A 20,743-nucleotide genomic window follows, 5' to 3' on the forward strand; every position below is an offset into this window, starting at 1 on the left:
CCACTAATGTAAGGCCTACTGTTGTGTTTGCTTTGGTGTTTTTTCTCAATCACATACAGAGTCGACAGGTTAGCCTTTTATATACATATATATATAATATTTAAATATAATTTTTTCGCATATTTATTTAACTTGTTCACAAAAAAGAAAAAAAATTTTAATATATATTACAATGAGAAACTTCAAAAACCCGAACTTTTCTGCACTGTTTAAAGTTTTTAGGAGGGATGTTGTTGTTGTAGCAGCATATTAAAACCTGGTTCGCTAATGGCAAAAGTCTGACTACATTTCGGCAATAAAAAAGCTTTTTGTTAAGCCATCTGCCGAGAGGGACCGTGAAGGGTCCACGCACACCAAAAATTAGAGTAAAAGCTCGGTTAAAATTTAGGTATTTACGCGCGGATTATTAGGTAAACATAAATCCATTAATTTTGTATTTTCGATAACTTAATAACATTTTGAATGTAATTCCATTATTCCATCTCTATGGAAAGCCTCAATTTGTTTGCAAAATACTGGACAGTCAATTGTTACTCGTATAGGCTTCTCTTCTGGCGAATTTTTTGCCAACAAAATTATTCACCATAGGAACAGACGGTAATAAAATCGTACTAGATCTCAACTACTATTGGCCAAATTTTTGACAGTACACGTAGTGAGTTATTTTGAAAGCTCTTTATAGGAACAAAACAGACGAATTGTTGGCAATGCATGTGCCCACTTCTGGAGAAAATTAGTACAAAGCTTTTCAGTAAAAAAATACCGAAATCAGCCTTAAATGTGGAGAAGATACGAATTAGGAGTGGAAGTATAAACCAAAGGAGCGAAACTTTAGAAAATAATTAAAAATTCAGCTTATATAAAAGCAGAGAACATTGATTGAATGTATACATCAATGTTCTCTGGTAAAAGTATGTATGGTTGTATGAAAAGAAATTGAAATGCGAGTAGCCGCATGAAAGAAGGATGACAAAACAAAGAGGGAGCGGTTATCGAATTTGTGAATTAGAAAGAGTATTCAGAATGAACAGTAAGTGGAGAACGTATATCAACTCTCTTCTGTAGTAAGTTTTCATGTGTTGGTGGGATGGACATTTATTATCTATTTTTGTTAGACTCATTGTACCAGAGAAATTGTACTTCCAGCATTGCGAGAACATGCCTCTGTCATCAACCGTAGTCGGTGTACATATATACGCACGGTGTAGACTAAAACAAATACAATTTCGGACAGAAAACAGGCACTATAATTCTATGTACAAACTTATTAACAACAATAGGTGCTGCGCACTCTAAGCATTATGGTTTATTCCATGAGTAACTATTCACTAGCACATTTAGTTAAAAATGGTTTCATATCGTAATGAGTAAGTCCACAAAATTGTAGAAATTTGAAATTGTGAAAAGTCAGAGCAAAATACCCCTTTTTGGTGCAGGGGTTCAATGTCAAATCCTCCACTATGTTTAAATCTAATATACTTTGACAATATAGAGGAACTAATCATGGTTTTGCGAACTTTTTCCATTCCGTCTGCATATTTCAAATAAAATTAGGGTATGTACGAAGAGAGTACAGTTGCCCAGCGCTTCACCGATATGTTCTGGAGCATTTAATCGATATTTTCGTGAAATAAATTACCCCTTAGCTGCCCTTTGACTTTTTAGTCGATCTACACATGCTCTTTTGTGCACAGTCCTGCGCTGGTATTATATTTTTGTCGTGTTGTAGCTGTAGGACGTTCCTGATTGCAATTTATGAGCTCCATCCCTGAAGTGGGAATTCGGAAGAGCTGCAAAATACGCTTTCAAAGCTGTTACGACCTTACCATTTGATGGAAAATGCATGCTCTTGTGACACGGTGCATTGTCCTGATGAAAAAGATATTTTTCTTTTGTAAACTGCGTATTTTTTCACAAAGTTTTTCCTTCAGCTGGTCTAAAAAGTTGTGCACACATTGATTGCACTGCCCAATGAGATGCCTAGAGCTTCAGCTAAATCTCTTTCAGTCACTCGACGATTTTCTAATACGATATCTGGCAATTTTTACGATTTCTGGTGTTGTTGCCTTTGGTGTTGTTCGGACGTCATTGATGTGGATCTGTTCAAGGCTTGTACGATCACATTTAAATTCAGCAACCCATATTTCTACTCTAATTAATAGTAATGATGGCGAAAACTCGCTATACACTTTCAAAATTCGTTCATGAATTTTTTTTGCTTTTAAACCTTCCAAAAATAAAAATTCAAACACTAACGATACTTGATTTTTTTCATTGTGGAAAATTCTGATACACGTCGGCTCTTACTAAATGACTTGTAAACTAAGAATGAATTGACAGATTGAAATGAAGCATGTCTTACATACGTTCATATGAAGAGTGTACCAACGTAACAAAAAATATTTAGTCTAGTAGTAACGCCCCTCTTATCGAACCGCAAAAGTTATTGAACACCTAAGTAATTAATAACTAATTCTTTCATGTGAACTGAGTGTGGGCTTACAGCTTACAAAATTTGAATGCGTCACAACTTTCGCACTTCCTCAAATAAAATTTGACTAAGAATGCATAATACAGCCTCAATCAACTAATATGTGTTGTTGCGTAATTGTTTACATTTCTGTTTCCAATTTGTAAAAAAAAATTCATATTCAGATTATATAGAAGAATTATTAAACTTATTCTTAAAGGGATTTGTTCATTTTAATTGCCATGTTTTTAAGTCATGTGGTTATAAGTTTACATTAATACTTAGTTCAATATGTTTTATGCGACACTGTATGTATGTTATACTTGAGAGATCAAATGAAACCTGTATTTTAGCATGTTGTCAGGTGAATATTTAAAATATAGAAAGCATTTAAAAATGTTGGAAGTAAGTTTAGAAAATAATTTAGATGTTCAGCAAATCAATTTTCCTTAGCCTTTTGGTTTGTTTTGTGCTCATATATTATTTTCGTTTCTTCTGTTTTCTTTAGCTATACCCTCAATACAGCAATAGCAACAAAGGAACACATCAAAGAGAAAAAAGCAAAATCAGTCCAAACCGCAGTAGTATCTGTGAGATACTAGCATATATACTTATATGTTTACTTACATTTGTATTTGAGATTCGAAATTTTAGACCTTCAATTATTCTCTTTCTCATTAGGATGTCGAGGTAGAGTACCAAACGCCGGTAATTTGCTTGGCACACCACCTAGTACACGTTTATTACTTATTTTGCTGTTCTGCGTGGTGGCTTGGCACATAATTTTAGTATTGAATTATTTTCTCTTTTGTAGAAGATTTCTCTTAATTTTGTTGCTCCAAGATTTCGCATTGCTTAACACTTGTACGCTCACCCACTTTTCCTACTATTCTTGTACAAATACATTATGCATGAATTGCATGAGTTGTATTGTATGTATGTTTTAATTATATATGTATGTGCTCCAGTGGTACATGCTCTCGGCAACCATTTTTAGTTCGAGTTTGTATTTCGGTTGATACGGATGGGAGGTGGTTTATAGTGTCGCGCGACTACGCGACTTTTTTTTTAAAACATATACAGCACTGTAAAATTGTTCAATAATAAGTGATGTGAAGAAATAAAAAGATTGAAACAACAATAAAATTCTGTTATACTCGTATACGTATATAAAATCTTGAATTTATCTAATTTTTGGAGAAAAATTTAAAGAAGTGATGTAATTAGTTAAAGTGCGTCTTTTGATGATTCTATTTAGTTTGCATAAGGTTTCTGTGTTAACGATTTTGTGTTGAATAAAAAGCAAAATAAATATAAAAAAAAGATTTTTATTGAAGCAGTAATCGACCGAAGGAAAAAATTGCAGAAAAAATCTATCGTTGCCACGAAGAAGGAAAAATTACGAGCTTGAAAGAGTAAATGCAAAAGATAAGCAAATAGAGTCAACAAGCGGATACTCAACAAGCTAGTGTGTGATGTGGAAATGTGACACAAAAAGTAAATAAAAATTATAAAAATTTCAGATACGATGAATTGGGAATATGGCAAAAATTAAATAAAAAACATGCGAAGTAGAAATTGAAAATAAAAGAATGAGAAGAGTCATAAAATTTGAAATGTGTATTTGTAAATTTCTTTATCTTTGCTACTAAAATAAAATGTTTCATCTACAAGCTAGATTTTACCTTATTTTAACTTTTTCACTGAACTATGCTCACAATATTCCGCTCCCTCTCTCCACTCTCTCCATGGTATACGTTCACTCTCTTTTATTTTTAATTTTGTAGACTATACGACTTTTTGTCGCTGTGTGCCAACATCGTATTGTGGTGGTCGGTCGTCATTCTTATACAAATACGCACATCTACCATATAAGTATGAATATCTGTTATAAGTGCTGCCACTTCGCACACATAGCTGATATCTCTTCGTCATGGTGCACAAACTCCACCTCCATTAGCACTACGGAATTTTCACCTTAACATATATATGGATGTAGATACATATGTACATACATACATACATATTGAATATGAATTGAAGAAATCTTTGTGAACGTCATGAAACTTGGAACACCAGATATTAGTTTCAGTTTTAGAAAATTTCGACGAAGAGAAGAGCGCTTATTCAATTATCGAGCACAATTTATATTGGTATAGTCCTAACAGTTTTCATTTCGCTCTGGTCTTTAGCTAAGGCAGCGTAGATATAGCTTTCGTCAGATGTGTTTATAGAAAATTGTATATACATATGCACATAAAACGTATGCTCATTTATTTAAATTTATATGTACATAAAAATACGAGGTACTAAATACGTCACGAGTATTCGTAGATTTATTAGCACCACGTACTTAGCTTTGTAATAATTTTTACGACTTCAGCTTTTCACCTCTCCTTTCTATTTAATTTTTATTCGTCACATAATATGTAATATGTAACGTAAATCAGTTCGTAAATATATACATATGTACATATTCATGAGTCGATTTCTTATTTTTCATGGTTCTTACTTACGTATTGTAGACGTAATATTTCGTTCGCTTCGTTTTCGTTAATTTTGCCGCCCTATCTACTTTACTCAAACCTTTTCAGCTCACAATCATCATCTCTTTTTGTCCACCCTATTCCTCAACTACCAACACATAAGCTTCTATGTGTTAGTGTAGTAGTAGTCACGACTTTCCGTTTGGGCCATTTCCGTTTGTTCGTATGCGAAAATCGTATTCGTTTCTTTCAAGCATTCGTTGGTTTGGCTATTCGTGTTACGCATACTACTCATCCAGCCATAGATTGTGAGATATTTGCAAGTGTTAATATGTCATAAGAAGATTTTATATGGACCCTTGCCATTATATTTTTCTAAATAAAACATTTATGAAAATATAATTTCAGTTTTTTTGACCTTAGATATGTGAAGACGAGGTCTTGTGTTTTACATTACGAAAATTTGACTAAGTGTCACAAAAGTTATCTTAGGCAATATATGTATAAACACCTTATTTAACTTCACAAAAATAAACGACTTCTATTGTAGAGATTTCCAAAGTTTATTTTATTAGGAAATCATTTCTTTTTCATGCAGAATTCGCTGTCTAACATACCTTGCAAATCATAAAGTTAGTAAACAACTGTTGCGGACCACTTTACACTTGGGTTGCTGAATACGTAATCATTTTTATCAAGATTTTTAATTTTTAGAAAGTTGAATATAATAAAATAAATAATTTAAGCTGCAGCAAGATGAAAAACTGTTTATAACAAAAAAGTAAACTTACAGCAAGTGCATTCTGGTAAAAAAGCTACAAATTTATTGCAAACATTAAGAAACAAGTTTAAATAAAAATGAATATAAGATAAATAATATTATAGTAGTGTACAGTCCTTAAGAATATTGCTGTTGAATAATTCGATAAAAATAATTAAGAAAAAAGTTAAATCACACCAAAAAATCAGTTTTAAAAAAGTGGAGAATATAACAATACAACATCCAGAATATAAGTGAAATTAAAGTGTCTAGAAGTAATCGGTTTCATATTCAGATATAAGGGGTTATAAACCTAGAAATATTTGTAAAAAGGTGAAATGTGTATGTTTTGAAAACAATTCCAACGATTTCTGTTGTAAATATAAACGCGCATTCAATACATAAATGTAAAAAAAAAAAGAAATCCAAGTAGTTGGACATAACATACTTACTCTTTGTTCATTAAAAAATATGAAATAATGTGGATCAACTATGTTTTGCATACAATTTTCTCATAGTAGTTAATTTATGTATCATGATTAATGATTTTTCACGGAAAATTTACAGTTTATAAACAAAGGCCACAATTGGAGCTGCAGAATGCGCAATGCTACAACGAAGATTTTGTGAATTTAACAAAGGTAGTCAATTATTATTAAGTGACTATTTCATCGAAATCGTGGGCGCATGCGTGAGATAATAGCAAGGGGAGTTTCTAGTTTTATATTATAATAGGTATTAGGTAGCATATGCCAAGAAAGCACACATTGTGCATACGTGCAATATGATTGTTACTGCCTAATGGTTTTGTGAATTATCTATTGCATTCGCCCACGCTTTTCCATTTAACTCTTAAAAGTGTTTTCCAGCTATTACAAAATTCATTACAATCAAATATTTTTAGCACAATTGGGTTACAAATATTAAGAAAAAATTATAAATTTTAATGCACTTGTACAACGATTTATATTAAAAAATAATTTTATTTGAATAATGCTATGCAATATTTTGCATTAACGCCATCTCCGTTTCCGTAGCATAAGTACAATGTTATACTTATCTTCTATCAATATCTTAATCTTTTTCCTAAAGCATATTGCTTTTAGTTGTAACTGAAGTTGAATCTCTGAAAACGAACCGTTTAGAAAACGTGTAATTCTTTAGTGCAATTTTCCAAATATAGTACAGTTGTATATGACATACTATGAGATATATTATATTTCCGGCATTAGTAAAAGTAAAACAATTTACATATGTAATTTTATTACAAAGGAAAACTTACAGTCAAAAAAAGTTCGTGTGGAATAGTGTAAAAAAAATTAATTTTCGTGCATCTCCAAACGTATATAGTACTGTATTAGATGATGGAACTTAGATTTATGCGGAATAAAACAACAATCAACTGTTGCAGCATTCAAAAATCTTGTTTTTGAGATATGAACTAAAAATATTTCATAAACCGGTTTCCTTGATTGCATAAGTGCTAATCGTGTGAGGGTAGTGGCTTTTGGGCTTGTTTGGGAGTGCAAAAAAGAGATCTGTGAAGCTACACCCTTTGTTAGGTGTTTGGCCAGCCTCCTCCTCCTATTTGTAGGGTGCATTGATCTGTTTGGAGGGACCTACAGTTTTATGCCGCCTCCGAGCGGCAGAATAAACAAAGTTTAAATAACGAATGGCTTTATTGCATTTGCATTTGTTGACAGTTTGGTCTCAATTTATTTACGTAATTTGAATCTCATTTTTAGTTTATATTTTGGGTATTTTAAAGTTTTGGTGCTTACGCCATAACGAAAGGAGTGATAAATTCGTGGGCAGGCCTATAACTATTTAATAAATGAGCAAGCCCACAATCGAGGGATCAAAAATAATAGTTAATTAATCATTATTTTTTCAATCAAAATTGTTAAATTTTAACTTTTGTTCCGGTCATTGAATGAAGCATATTAGTTAAAAAAATAAGGGACAAATTTTGACTTTTATTTTCGACCAAAAAAATAAAAGTCAGTTTTTAACTAAAAAAATAAAATCCTCACTTCAATTTTTATATTGGACTGACTAAATTAAAGTAAAATTGTAACTTGCAAATAAGGCTTCCTTAAAACAGATATTCCAGGAGGAATGGTACAAGATCACCCCAAGATGCATCCAAAAAAATGTTTGCAGTTATAGAGCAGGCTTAGAGTTAATCAAAAAAATGCATTTTTTGCACATGACTTATTTACTTGTGCATGAGATTTGCTCGTTAAAGTTGGTTGATAAGTTATATACACAGTTGTATACAAACTTTTTCCTGTTGTTTTCTAATAAAATGCGCGTGTTTGACAGACTTAGTGTTGTACTATATCGTGGCTTAAATATATGAGCACAAGGATATATACCACATAAGTATATTTTTCCCCGTGTGGTTAATTCGTAATTCTGAATATGCTAAGTAGCGTGGGACAAAATTTGTAATTTGTCAGCATAACGTTATATTCGCAGTTACCTATGTGGCTACCAAGCCACGTTGGAAACCAAATAAATGTTCTTGAATCAATATTTGCAAAATGCTCGATTTAGTTTTGGACAATTGTTCTTAGTTCAAACTACAGTAAATGCGTCCATGTGTACATAAAAGTGCATTTAAGTTAATACGTACTCGTATATTCCAAAGAACATATAATTGACATTACAACAGATTCGGCCCGAACTTTATATGCCCGCGCACACTTTATTAAAATTAAATGTGGCTTGGCTGTAATTTTTGGAATCATACAAACTGTAAGACAATAGGAATTATAGTGTGCCTGTCGAGTATGTAGACAGGTTAGCGAGTTGATACCTTAAAGGCTACAATATGTCATAAAGGCCAAGAGTGGCCGAGCGTAAAATTTTAAACGTTGTGTTTTTAGGTTTACTTTGACTCACTTTTGATGCGTAAATTTTGTTATATTTTTAGTCGTTGTTTCGCCTTTAATTTATAATATTGAATAAACCTTTATGCTTGTGTAATTATAATCGATGAGTGTTTTGTTCTCACAATTTTAGGAGAAGTATGGGGTGATCAATTAAGAGGAGTTTTTTTCATTTGCGTTTTTTTTACAGATCGCGCGCGAGTTGTGGCAAACTGTCATCGTGGATTTGTTGAACAGCGTTTGGCATTTCATCATGGAAAGACTCACACCGCAGCAACGGCTACAAATTGTTCAACTGTATTATGAAAATCAGCGTTCTGTTGCTATACAGCTCGTGAAACAATGACTTTATTGAGAAGTCATTTCGGAGAGCAGCTGATTTCACGTTCAGGACCTGTGAGTTGGCCACCAAGATCTTGTGATATCACACCTTTGGACTTTTTTCTTTGGGGATTCGTGAAGTCCAAGGTCTATGCTGATAAACCAGCTACGATTGAAGCTCTGGAAGCCAACATTACGCGTGTTATTCACGACATACCAGTCGAAATGCTCGAACGAGTGATTGAAAATTGGACCTTCAGAATGGACCACCTTAAGCGTAGTTGCGGCCAACATTTGAATGAAGTCATATTCAAAAAGTAAATGTCAAAGAATGTCCTTTCAAATGATAAATAAAGGTTTTGAACATAATTTACATTTTTTTTATTTTTTTAACTATTGAAAAAAGCACCTCATGATTGATCACCCTATATAAGATTTATAGATGTTGATTTATTTTGGCGTTCGTAGTAAATATTAAATATATGTACATACGTATATGCGCATATAGGAATACATACATATATACGACACGAGTCATAATAGGTGGAATGCCAGCTGTCGTTTCGTTGCCCGCAGAAAGACGGCGAATGGCAGTGATTCTTGAAGAGAGCAAACATACAAAAATTTATACGTTAATGAAAGTATATTCTAAGCACTAAATGAGTATTAATTTCCAAAATGTTATTATATATGAAATTCTCTTTCCGAACAACGCTGTGCTTAAAATAAAGTAAATATAAACAGAGTGCGTATGGTATTTGAGGACAACTTGAGAACGAAACTGTGTTTTGTGGTCATGAAAATTTTCAGCCATCCAATCTTTTGTCTCCATCGCTTTGTGTTAAGGAGCAATCTATCAATCCAGGGTTTCACTACTCTTTCTAAAACCTCACAAAATTCACTCAAAATCCCTAAGTAAAGAAGTACTCCTTTGTTGTTCATATTTCTAAAATCATAACAGTGGTTGGAAACTTCTTATGCGTGTTTACCAGGAGCCTCTGTAGGATTGCAACATATCTATCTGCCGTTGATCTTTTTGTTTGGCACGAAGAACAGTGAGATGTGGAATTGCTCGAAAGTATAAGGCTAAGACACGAAGAGTCTGTAAATCCACGACCTATTCATATGCTGATTCAATGGGACAAGGCAGAATGGTATATACACATGTACATACTTACATATATGTACATACATACATACTTACATATGTATAATATATTATACATTTGTGTGAATGCATGAAGAGTTACTCATGAATCACTCTCAACCATTGTGATCATTTGCTTCATGAGCACTGGAATACATTCATACATATGTATGTATAAATAAGTGGAAAACGTACTGAACTGCATAAAAGTGAAGAGCTATGAACGCTTCTAACATGTAGCATTCTCACAAGCTACGATCTACATTCGGCAGAACTCGGTAACCACAGCTTTTGCTTGCTTTGGTGATAATTATACTCGTGCAAAGTTGTGTGTATTAAACTTTGTGTATTAAAGTTCAAACATTAACTCCAAAAGAAAATAAAAATGCATGAGTTTGTTGTTTTAAGATATTTTTATTCCCGTTTTCCATGCTAGAAATTTAATAGAGTGACTAAACAGCTAACAAATAGGTTTGTTTTAGTTTTCAACCCTCTATTTTATATTTTTATATATGTATGTGTTATGCTACTTCAATAAATATGGTATATTTCAACTTATTGTATAATAAAACTAAGGCAGTTATCAATTAAATCGTAAAGCTTCAGACTATATATAAAACCGAAAGCAAACACCATTCTTCTAACAAAATCACTGTCAGTACTTGATGTAAATGCAATGAAAATTTTTATTTATTTCTCCACTTTCAACAAAATTTATATAGGAGATATACATGCATATGCACATATGTACATACACATATGATTGATTTAAAATTCTGCCAGATCTGAAGTAAAACCAAAAAACTCCGGCTAAGTGCATGAATTCTATTTTAATAGTATCGTATGCTATTTTTTAGAGTTTGTTTATATTCTGGCGGCGTCGTAGGCGAGTGGTTTGTGTATGAAGCACTGTAAGCATGAAATATTAAATGATAGGAGAAGTGTTTTCCAATCGTAGTCGCTACTCGGCAAACTTCCGAGTGTATTTCTTGTCATGAACAAACTTCTCATAAAAACATATCTCAATCTATATATATACATACCTATGTATATTCCTTCCTTGTGTTTGGCGAAAATGATATTGTTGGCTAAAGGAGCGGTCAAAATGTCAATGTTTTATATGTTAAAGTTGTTTTTAAATATAAGTTATTGCTCTGGGAACCAATACATTTTTCGTGTTGTAAGATTGTGTTGAAGCAGACCGATTAATATTAAATAATTAGGCTTTGAATTACGTCATTGAGTTTGTACACACACATAATTTAGCTAGCTTGTAAAAAATTCGGCATGAAAATGGGGAGAAACTTAACTTTATAACGAACTTTATTAGCTGCTATGAGCTTTTGTATTTAGAACAAAATGCAACTCAAAGCTTTTTGTGGAAGCTGGTCAATGAAATCAAAAAAATGTATAGAATTTTGTTTGTTATAGAATTCGTTTAAATTCAATAAATTTTGTCCGCCATCGTTGTTTCATTTTCTATTCTATTCATTCTGTTTGATTTTAATGCCCCTCATTTTCTCATTACATAGACTTCAGAGTTGCTTGGAAAATCTGACACAAATTTATTGCCAGTTAAGCATGAATTATTAATTAATAATTTAATTTTTGTATGGTAAAATGAGTTACTATTAAGGTTTAAATTGCTGAAACGTTCTTAATTGCCAATAAGGTATGTACCTATTTGATCATGGTCTAACTATCGTAATCATTAAGGTTTTCGGATACATTCTCTGAAATTTGCTTCTACTTGAATTCTGGTGTAAAAAATGATTGCCAAAAAGCCGAATGGTTTGCTTATTAAGGTTCAGGAATGTTACCTATCTATAAGGCTATTGCAAATTCATAAATTATTATTTTTACTGTCTTTTTTAATTATTTTTCTAATTCTATGCAGTTGATGCTAAATATGCTGTAATCATTAAAACTATTCAACCAAAATAGAGAAAAGCAGAATTCACAAATAAGTGGATTTTGATCACACACTGAACTCAGTGTTTAGCAATTCTTTTCGTTGTGGCCTCACGGACGCTCAACAGTGAGAGAGTGAGTTGCTTTTAGCAATAGGGCGATATACCTTACTTCATCAACAAGTGAATCACCTCAACTCACAATACTCGACAGCTGCGCTGAATTCGAGTTATGAAGTGCTCATCTGCTCATAATTTTATTGAATCCATGCAGATGTGCAAAATAAAATAGTCATATATTTGGAATTTGCTGCATTCTGTATTCCTTTACATGAGTGGCAATTTCAACTTCATTTCTTATTTTTTAATACAATTACTTAACATTTAAGTATCTCAGTAAATGACTTCAGTTAAAGACTTTACTCAAAATTATAATTCACAAACATATAGTATATGCTAACATATATTATATATATGTATGTACATATGTTTATATATTTTTTTACCTTGAATCATCTACATACACTTTTAGCAACAAGAAAACTTAGCATAAACACAATTCTGTAATAGATAGAAATAGTAAACTATTGTGCTAAAATACACAAAAGCATTACCTATAACGCCACCTGTAATAAGTAATAAAGTGCGTTACATACAATAAATAAATGCTTGCAAGAGTACACTAAAGGCAGTGCTGAAAACACAAACCCAAAAGTATAAAATCCAAAATTACTAAAAATTACCATAGAACTTACCGAATGACCGCAAATGAAGTACCAACACAATGACAACCCCTCAAACAACAATGCGAGAGGAGGTTGAGTAAGAAATATAACAATTGTATAAACCAATAGAAATTCCCATAGAAAGAACAATACAAACCTATACGTACGTTCATCAGCTGCTATGTATATGTACCACCACTACAACTACAACGTCAAATACAAATCAAACTCATAAGGGGGAAAGTTGATTGCACTCGATTCTTAGATAAAGCTTTTCAAGGTCAAAGCCAAAAAATGCTTTATTTTTCTTCGCAGGTATATAGCCAAAAATTTGTGTGGAGAGAACATGCATCTACGTTTGCTTACTAGGTACATATAACTTGCTTATAATTTTTGTTATACTAAAAATGAATTAATACAACAATAATATCAGTATCAACGTCCAAACACCGGCAAAAACAACGCAACGCAATGAACATTTGTGTGCGTAAAATACGAATCAGAATTAAGCAGCCATAAATACTTGTACTAGTACTCGCATATTCTCATACACCAGGTTTGATTTAAAAATGACTAAGCTTCTCTCCTCAACTTTGACAGATTGTCAAAATTTTGAAAAATACTCGAGATTTTTATTAAGCTGAAACATTTTGAAAGTATTTTTATAACTTAAACTAAAATTTTAAGTACGCTGCGGTTTGCGGAGTTTTCGATACAATTGTACCTTTTCAATGCAATATCACTAAAAAAGGACTTAAGTACGACAGAGCTTAAGGGCTGTGTTATCATAATATACGAATGCAAAAAGCAATTATTTGTGAAAATATTCTAAAAGAGGGCGAAAAGTTTTTCTATTGACAATTTCTGTTATTTTAATTTTAAATTCATATTTGAAAATATAAGTCATACAATGGCTGGTATTAGAAACTTTTAGTTTATGCACGAAAAAAAATCGTTATAATTTTTAGTTTTGAAAAATAAAGAGGAAATGTAATTAGAAACTTTTAGTTTATGCACGAAAAAAAATCGTTATAATTTTTAGTTTTGAAAAATAAAGAGGAAATGTAATTAGAAACTTTTGGTTTATGCACGAAAAAAAAATCGTTATAATTTTTAGTTTTGAAAAATAAAGAGGAAATGTAATTAGAAACTTTTGGTTTATACACGAAAAAAAATTATTATAAATTTTTAGTTTTGAAAAATAAACAGGAAATGAAAGAATCTCTGTAATCGTCTAATAGAAGCTTCATACAAAATATAGACGACTTAGTACAGAATGTATTTACAAACAAATTACATATATTAACACAAAATAATAAACCTCCTTATTCACTGCCTTACATGTTAAACGTACAAAAATCGCATACATAGATTCTAAAAATTAAAAACAATGAGACAAAAAGCGTGAAGATGCTATTGTTAGATAAAGAGAGTTTGACTTTTATCGGAGCTAGAAAAGTCACAATGAAAAAACGTTTCTAATATTTTTGATAACAATAAGGTTTTAGCACCCAGGACCCATTTTATTTCAAAAACGTGGAGTAATAGATAATTTTTAATAGATTCGAGTTCAGCACCCTATGTGACCTCGAGCACAGTAGGTGTTAAAAAAACTTCGCCATAACAACAAGAAACAGGTGGACAACCTAGCGAAATTATGTGCTACAGCAAAATTCCATAGACCAAAATACTTTTGCGGGCTTAAAAAAAACACATAAGCTCTGTAATTTGGATTGAGAGAAGTTACGAATTCCCACTGAAAAGAAGCGTTTGCCGTGTTTGGGAGTTGTGCGATGAAACGCACAATGTGCATCTCTTGATGCCTAATACTCTCTTACCTAAAACTTATCCGGCTCTAAATCTATTGATGATACAGAATAAAGAGCTTCGAATGATAGGCTCGCAGTCATGCCCAATAGACCACATCAGAGGTCGCAGTATACTTTATTAAGATCCAATAAAAACTAAACTCTTGGGAACCCAACTTCTATAGTCAAATTTAAATAATCAGACTGTTTTCTATCGAAATTATATAATTTTTTAATACTGCTAATACGCTGTAACTTAAGTCTCTGACCGTTTTTACAACGGCAGATATTTTTAATGAGAAGTTTTCTCTTGCCATTACCTGACGAGGATTGAGCGTTATTAGAAAAAACTTTTTGGTTTTTCATGCACGGAGATTCGAGCCTACGCATTTCCGAATGAAAGTCACGTACCAGCGGCCGCTTAAAATAACTGATTCTTGTTCTTAATTGGACACACCAAGTGAAGCCAAGTCCTTCTCCACCTGATCTTTCCAACGCAGAGGAGGCCTTCCTCTTCCTCTGCTACCACCAGCTGGTACCGCATCGAATACTTCCAAAGCCGGAGCGTTTGTATCCATCCATTCATCGGATGTTCTCATCAAGATAACTATACTAAAAATATATAAAGAACGTTGGATAAAATATGGCTGATGAATAACTGGGAAAAACTTATCGAGACATCAGCACGGAAAAGTGACGGACTCACACAGAAATTATATAAAATTAAAAACAACAAATTCCAGATAACTACAACAAAGAAAGTCATAGTGCAATTTCGCATAGTTAAACTCAGTTTAAAAAATTCACCACAGTTATACTAGCACTGAAAAAATCTGTCCTTCCTCATTCCAGATAAGGCTATTAATGCGTAAAACTGTGAGTCTGTTTTCTCGATTTGTGGAAAACGTCAAGTCGCATACCAAAAATAGGTGGGGGAGCTCGGCCAAACATCCAAAACGGACCAGTCAGATAATGCACCACCTATAGCATCATTCTGAAAATTAACTAAATCGGATCATAACTATAATTTTTTTTCTTCTTCACCTACCAAGTTCCACTTCGAGAGATTTTGTTAATATTAAAATATATGTGTGATTATTTTTTTGTTGCTGCAAATACTTTAATCACAGTTTGGAAACATAACAGCAATAATATTACTAAACTACAAAAACAAAAAATTACCAATAGCAGCGTCCAGATTTTTTGGTAAGTAAAAACGACAAGCAATGGAGCAAATTCCTTCAAACCCGGGGCTCATCAGATAAACATATCTTCATCTGCCTGAAGCCTGTTGCCGCAAAACAAGTTTCTATGACGTTTCGCATTGTTGCATCACGTCTAATGCTAATTTTGATATCCAACTAACCAGTTGTTACATCTGAACTTGTTAGCTGCAGAATATTCGGTGTTTTTGAATTACAGCATTACGTTAACGGTACCATGAAGTTCTGATAGTTGTTGGTTTGCTCTAACAGGTGGTCTTAAAGAAACTGGTATACAGCTGGTTTTATAATATCGAGATGGTGTCGATATTAATGTGCGTGATAAAGATTACGTTATACTTAGGAATGTACATATGATGATATTGATGTGGTGATAAGCGACATGAAATAATCTTTACACCCAGCGCACATACATACATATGTATATGTAAAAACGAAGTTATAACACAAAGAAGACAAGTGCGGTTTACTTTTTACAAATTATTTCCTCGAAATGTTGATCGCTACGTTGGATACAAGTGCTCTGTGCCATTCGCTAGAGAAGTGATGGCGGGATGCCATTAACCTCGCGAAAGATATTTTCTTTTAGTGCTGAAATAGTCGCTGGGCTTGTTTCATAAACTTTACTAAGTTCATGGTGGCCAGATCGGGCTACCTGGATGGTTGGGATATGCCACCGAAATGGCGTACTTAAGAACCAATCCAATATTTGGCCTTATCTAATTATGATATTAATTTGTGACATGTCGATAAAACGTGTACTTCTAGAAAACTTGGTTTTTATTTAATTGAAATGTATTCTGTTTAATCTCTTCAAAGATAATTACTTTTAGTGTATGAAATAATTGCTGTGTCTTATAACAAAAATCTTTAAAAGCTGCAGTTATTTATACGAGTATATGTAAATATGGCAAGTACAAATAAAGCATAAGAGCGAGTGTTTGTAAAAATCGTGCCACATATACTGGTACATATCTCGCCAATGGTCCTCATCTTGTGGCACTTGCATACATATCTGAAAATTGCATATCGCGTGTGCAGCCAAAAAGGGAGCTTTTGTGCGGGCTGATGACATCAACAGCAGTTCACATACTCCAAAGGAGAGACTGAAACTGTGCGAAAGAGAAATTTGAGGAATAAAGACTTGCATTTACATTCTCAGAAACATTTATTCAAGTGTTTACATGTAGGGATGCATTCATATGCACATACATATACATTTGCGGTAATATGTATGTATATATTTCTTTCTTGCATACAAGTTTAAAAATTAAAAAAAAGCAAACACGTTGCTGAATACTTGAAACCATTTTCCTTATCATCAGCAATAATGTGCTCATTTAAAATTTAATTTCGTACTTAGTAACCTAAAATTATTACAATTCTTCAAATCCAAAATAAATAAAACAGAACTGTTTTTGATGTGATTTCTTAAAGTTTCTGCTGGTATATTCGAATTACATGCATTTTTTTTTTGTTTTTGCTGACTTGGTTGGTGGCTGCCTAAGTCGTGAGGGGCTTGTGCGTTGCTAAATTTCCGTTAGTCCCGGGTTTATTCATTTATTTAGTAAATTCAGAAATATAGGGTTGTACAAGAATTTACCTATCTGATATGAAGTGATAGAGTTTTAGCTCTAATTGAAGCTGCTTCTAATTTGAAGCTGCCTAATTCTAAATTATTATCTCGCGACCAAAAGTTAAGGATATACAAAACTTTGATCCGCCTCGTGCTTACCTATGGTTGCGAACTATGTACGTTGAAAACTACTGAAATTAACCAGCTAATGGTATTTGAATAATATATGGACCTGTAAGACTACAAGACGGTATCTATCGAATTAGATATAATCATGAGCTGGAACTATTAGCAAAAAGCGAAATTGTGACAAAATTTATAAAATCTCAGAGGATAAGATGGCTCGGACACATGTTTAGATTGCTTAAGGAGAGAACAACTCGAAAGGCAGTTGAATTACGCCTTGTTAGAGGCCGAAGAAGAGGACGCCCTAAAAAGATGTGGCTTGAAAACGTGGCAGTTGACTTTGAAAGGCTAAACGTTCGGCGGTGGAAGGAGGTAGCTTTAGATAAAGACACCCGGCGCAAGATTGTGAATGAATGGTTTACCAAGAACTGTGATGCTAAGAAGGAGAAGAAGAAATACAAGGTTTCTTACAGACTAGATAGGACTAACTGTAATAATTATGTGTACATATTTCGAAAAATTCATTTAGTGATAATTTTAAAATATATTTGGATATAACTGTTCAAATGATATATTAATAAGTTTTTGGATAAAGGCGGCCGTCCGCCTACAGGCATGATAAACCACCGAGATATTTCTGCTATGGTAGAGACTGTCATAAAGTCTAATTCCCGTTTAGATGTGGAAAGAAATTGTTGACCCCTCCATTTGCATTAAAAAAGCAACGCGCGAGTGATTTATTTAAAAATTACAATCTAAACTCACATAACTTTAACCTTTAAATGTCGTATCGAGAATTTAATAAGCGGTTGATGGAACGAAAATGTGTTCAACGCCACTATGGAGTAACCTGTAACGTTAGAAGTTAGTTGAGAAAACGGCTTCTGAAGGATATATTACATTTATCCTTAGGTGAAAAAAGCAGCAGTAGCTTTCAGCTATGTACTTTGTGGTTTCCTGTTCAAAAGAAATGTTATAATGCACTTATGTGTAATGATTTCTCACTACGTATTCAATAGATTTTAAAGCAGCTTTTTAATTATTGTTCATAGGTTTCAGCCGATATAAACAAAACTACAGGAGGCATGAGTCCAACGTGTTTAGAGAATAATTATTCAACTTAAACGATTTTGAGCAAGCTTGTTTTACTATAATACTTACTAAAATATCGTAATTTTATACTATCAAATAATCTTTAAAGTCGAATATATCGTAACAATTCTGCATAATAAATAAAAATTCATGAATCTGAAAAAAAAAAACCCAACTTTCTGAAAAGTTAAGTACAGCTTAATAAGTCTAGGAGCGCTATCCAATATTTATTATCTGGCAATTTTAGGTTTTCAATATTTTAACTACATAATATAAAAATTCAATTTATTTTTTTAATTACTTTTATTGACTTTGTTTCTTTCCAGGTGATAATTTTCATTCAATACGCGTCAAAAGAAAATAAAGTTAAACGATTGAGAAAAAAGAAATAAACTGCTCTAACTAAAAATCGCTTAAATCCGCTTCAATTGAAATTTCAGTTTTTAAAAAGACGGAATAACAAACTGAAAACGTGTCTTTTGCAATACTGTGTGGAAACGACACACGGGGACATCGACATTGCAGCAAACAGATGAGCCCCACATGTCAATTGCTGCTGCCGAAAATGCAGGGTGAGTAAAGCTATTATACTCGTCACACTTTAGAGTCGTAGAATAATACAGAGTTGATATGGATACGTAGATATTGATAAAATCGATTTTATTGATCCTACTCGTGACAGTTTTCTCAGTATTGTTAGCTTTATAAAAATGGTATAGTAAAAATGATCATTTGTGTATTTATATTATATATAACTTTTTGGCTTTAACCTTTTGTTAAATTTTTCAGCTGATGTGTTTTGGCTTATATTTTCGCTTCCCATTTGTAGTTTCTTTGCATTGCGTCAAAAATCTAACAAATGTTAATTGTTGTTGCTTTTATTTCTTCTATTATCGATCCCATTCGACTTTTCAATATGTCTGTACACTTTTATACTAACACAATTTCTTTCTCTTACATCAAAAGGACATTCAAACTCATACCGGCTTACATTTTATTGTGGAAAATAACCATCACCACGAATGTAGGCACAATATGTTTGGCTGCCCGCATCGACACGTGTCCTGGCGCGGTCATTGTCACTGTCGTTAGGTATAGTAGGCAAAAATAAAGGATAAATGAGACAAGCATTTGGAAGCGAGTCTTTCTTTCTGAAAATGGGCCAATTTTGTGGCAATAGCCATTGCATTTAAAAATGTATTTTAAAATATTGTTCTATACATATAATGTAAATATTGTTTTAAATGCTTAAATAATAAAAATTTATGTGTTAAAAAGCATTTCTTCTTTTGAACTTATTCAAAAAATAGTTTCACATATGTAATATATGTATGTAAGTAATTATAATACATAGCACTTAATGATATGAAAAATTATAGGGAATTCATTCTTCTTCATTCGTTTCAGGACATATAAGTATATAAGTATGTACTTAAATTTGTGGGTATATTACGTGAGCTATTTGGCATACTATTTTGGAAAACATATACCTTTTATTACATTTAGTCTTGCGACTACTCTCTCTTTTCGAGTTTTTATCTGACTTTTATGCATAGTAATTTTAAAGAGCACATTTGGCTTAAAAATACTAGGATGTTAGACATCTCAAACAAGAGCTTCATCGGGAGTCGGCCAAGATACAGCAAAGTCACTTTTGGTTTAATTCAATCAAACTAATCCATAAATACAGTTGCCTCACCCTGTAATACAAGTATTGAAAAACATACCTTTTTGCGGCAAGCTAAACAAACAACTTTTTGACAGAGGAATTCGTTTGTTACTCGCTCGTTTAATGTTTATATGACTAAATATTAATAGAAGGGCCTTCCAAGTTTTAAGTTTCTTTTTAAGCAGTGTTTTGTCTTAACATCCACATTTTGATGACCAAACGACATTCCCTGCAGTAATTTGGTCGCCAAGATCGCCCGATTTAACACATTTGGACTATTTTCTGTCTGTCTATCTCAAATTTCATTTATAGTTCTTGCAGACCCCTTACTCTTGGCACATATAATGGGTAATTAACTCCTTTTCAGAATTTGTATGAATTTTGGTTTTAAAAAAATCAACACGAACTTGGGATACCCTGTATTTATTTATATCATGCCTGCATATGTATTTACATTTCTAAGTAGTGGTGTAATTCTCATTAATTCAAGCACTTCGTTGTGCTTTGAATGAAATTGCTATCTCATTTGCAATAAT

The 20,743-nt window shown here is 32.6% G+C and overlaps 1 protein-coding gene across 9 annotated transcripts in view; it reads left to right on the top strand.

Annotated features, from left to right (window-relative positions):
- The window catches only part of LOC129249265 (neurogenic protein mastermind), a 108,310-nt gene that overhangs the window by 23,386 nt on the left and 64,181 nt on the right, over window positions 1-20,743 (top strand). For 4 of the 9 annotated variants that reach the window (XM_054888964.1, XM_054888971.1, XM_054888970.1 and 1 more), the window contains exons 1-2: window positions 3,459-3,967; window positions 18,865-19,110. In XM_054888964.1, coding sequence (XP_054744939.1) covers window positions 19,082-19,110 — 29 coding nt within the window. In that variant the 5' untranslated portion in view covers window positions 3,459-3,967; window positions 18,865-19,081. Of the gene's footprint in view, window positions 1-3,458; window positions 3,968-5,702; window positions 6,124-6,283; window positions 6,358-18,864; window positions 19,111-20,743 lie in introns of those variants that run through there. The other 5 variants (XM_054888968.1, XM_054888967.1, XM_054888966.1 and 2 more) reach the window with 4 other exon arrangements.

This window comes from Anastrepha obliqua, chromosome 5 (assembly GCF_027943255.1).
Source record: "Anastrepha obliqua isolate idAnaObli1 chromosome 5, idAnaObli1_1.0, whole genome shotgun sequence".
In the NCBI taxonomy this organism is placed as follows: domain Eukaryota; kingdom Metazoa; phylum Arthropoda; class Insecta; order Diptera; family Tephritidae; genus Anastrepha; species Anastrepha obliqua.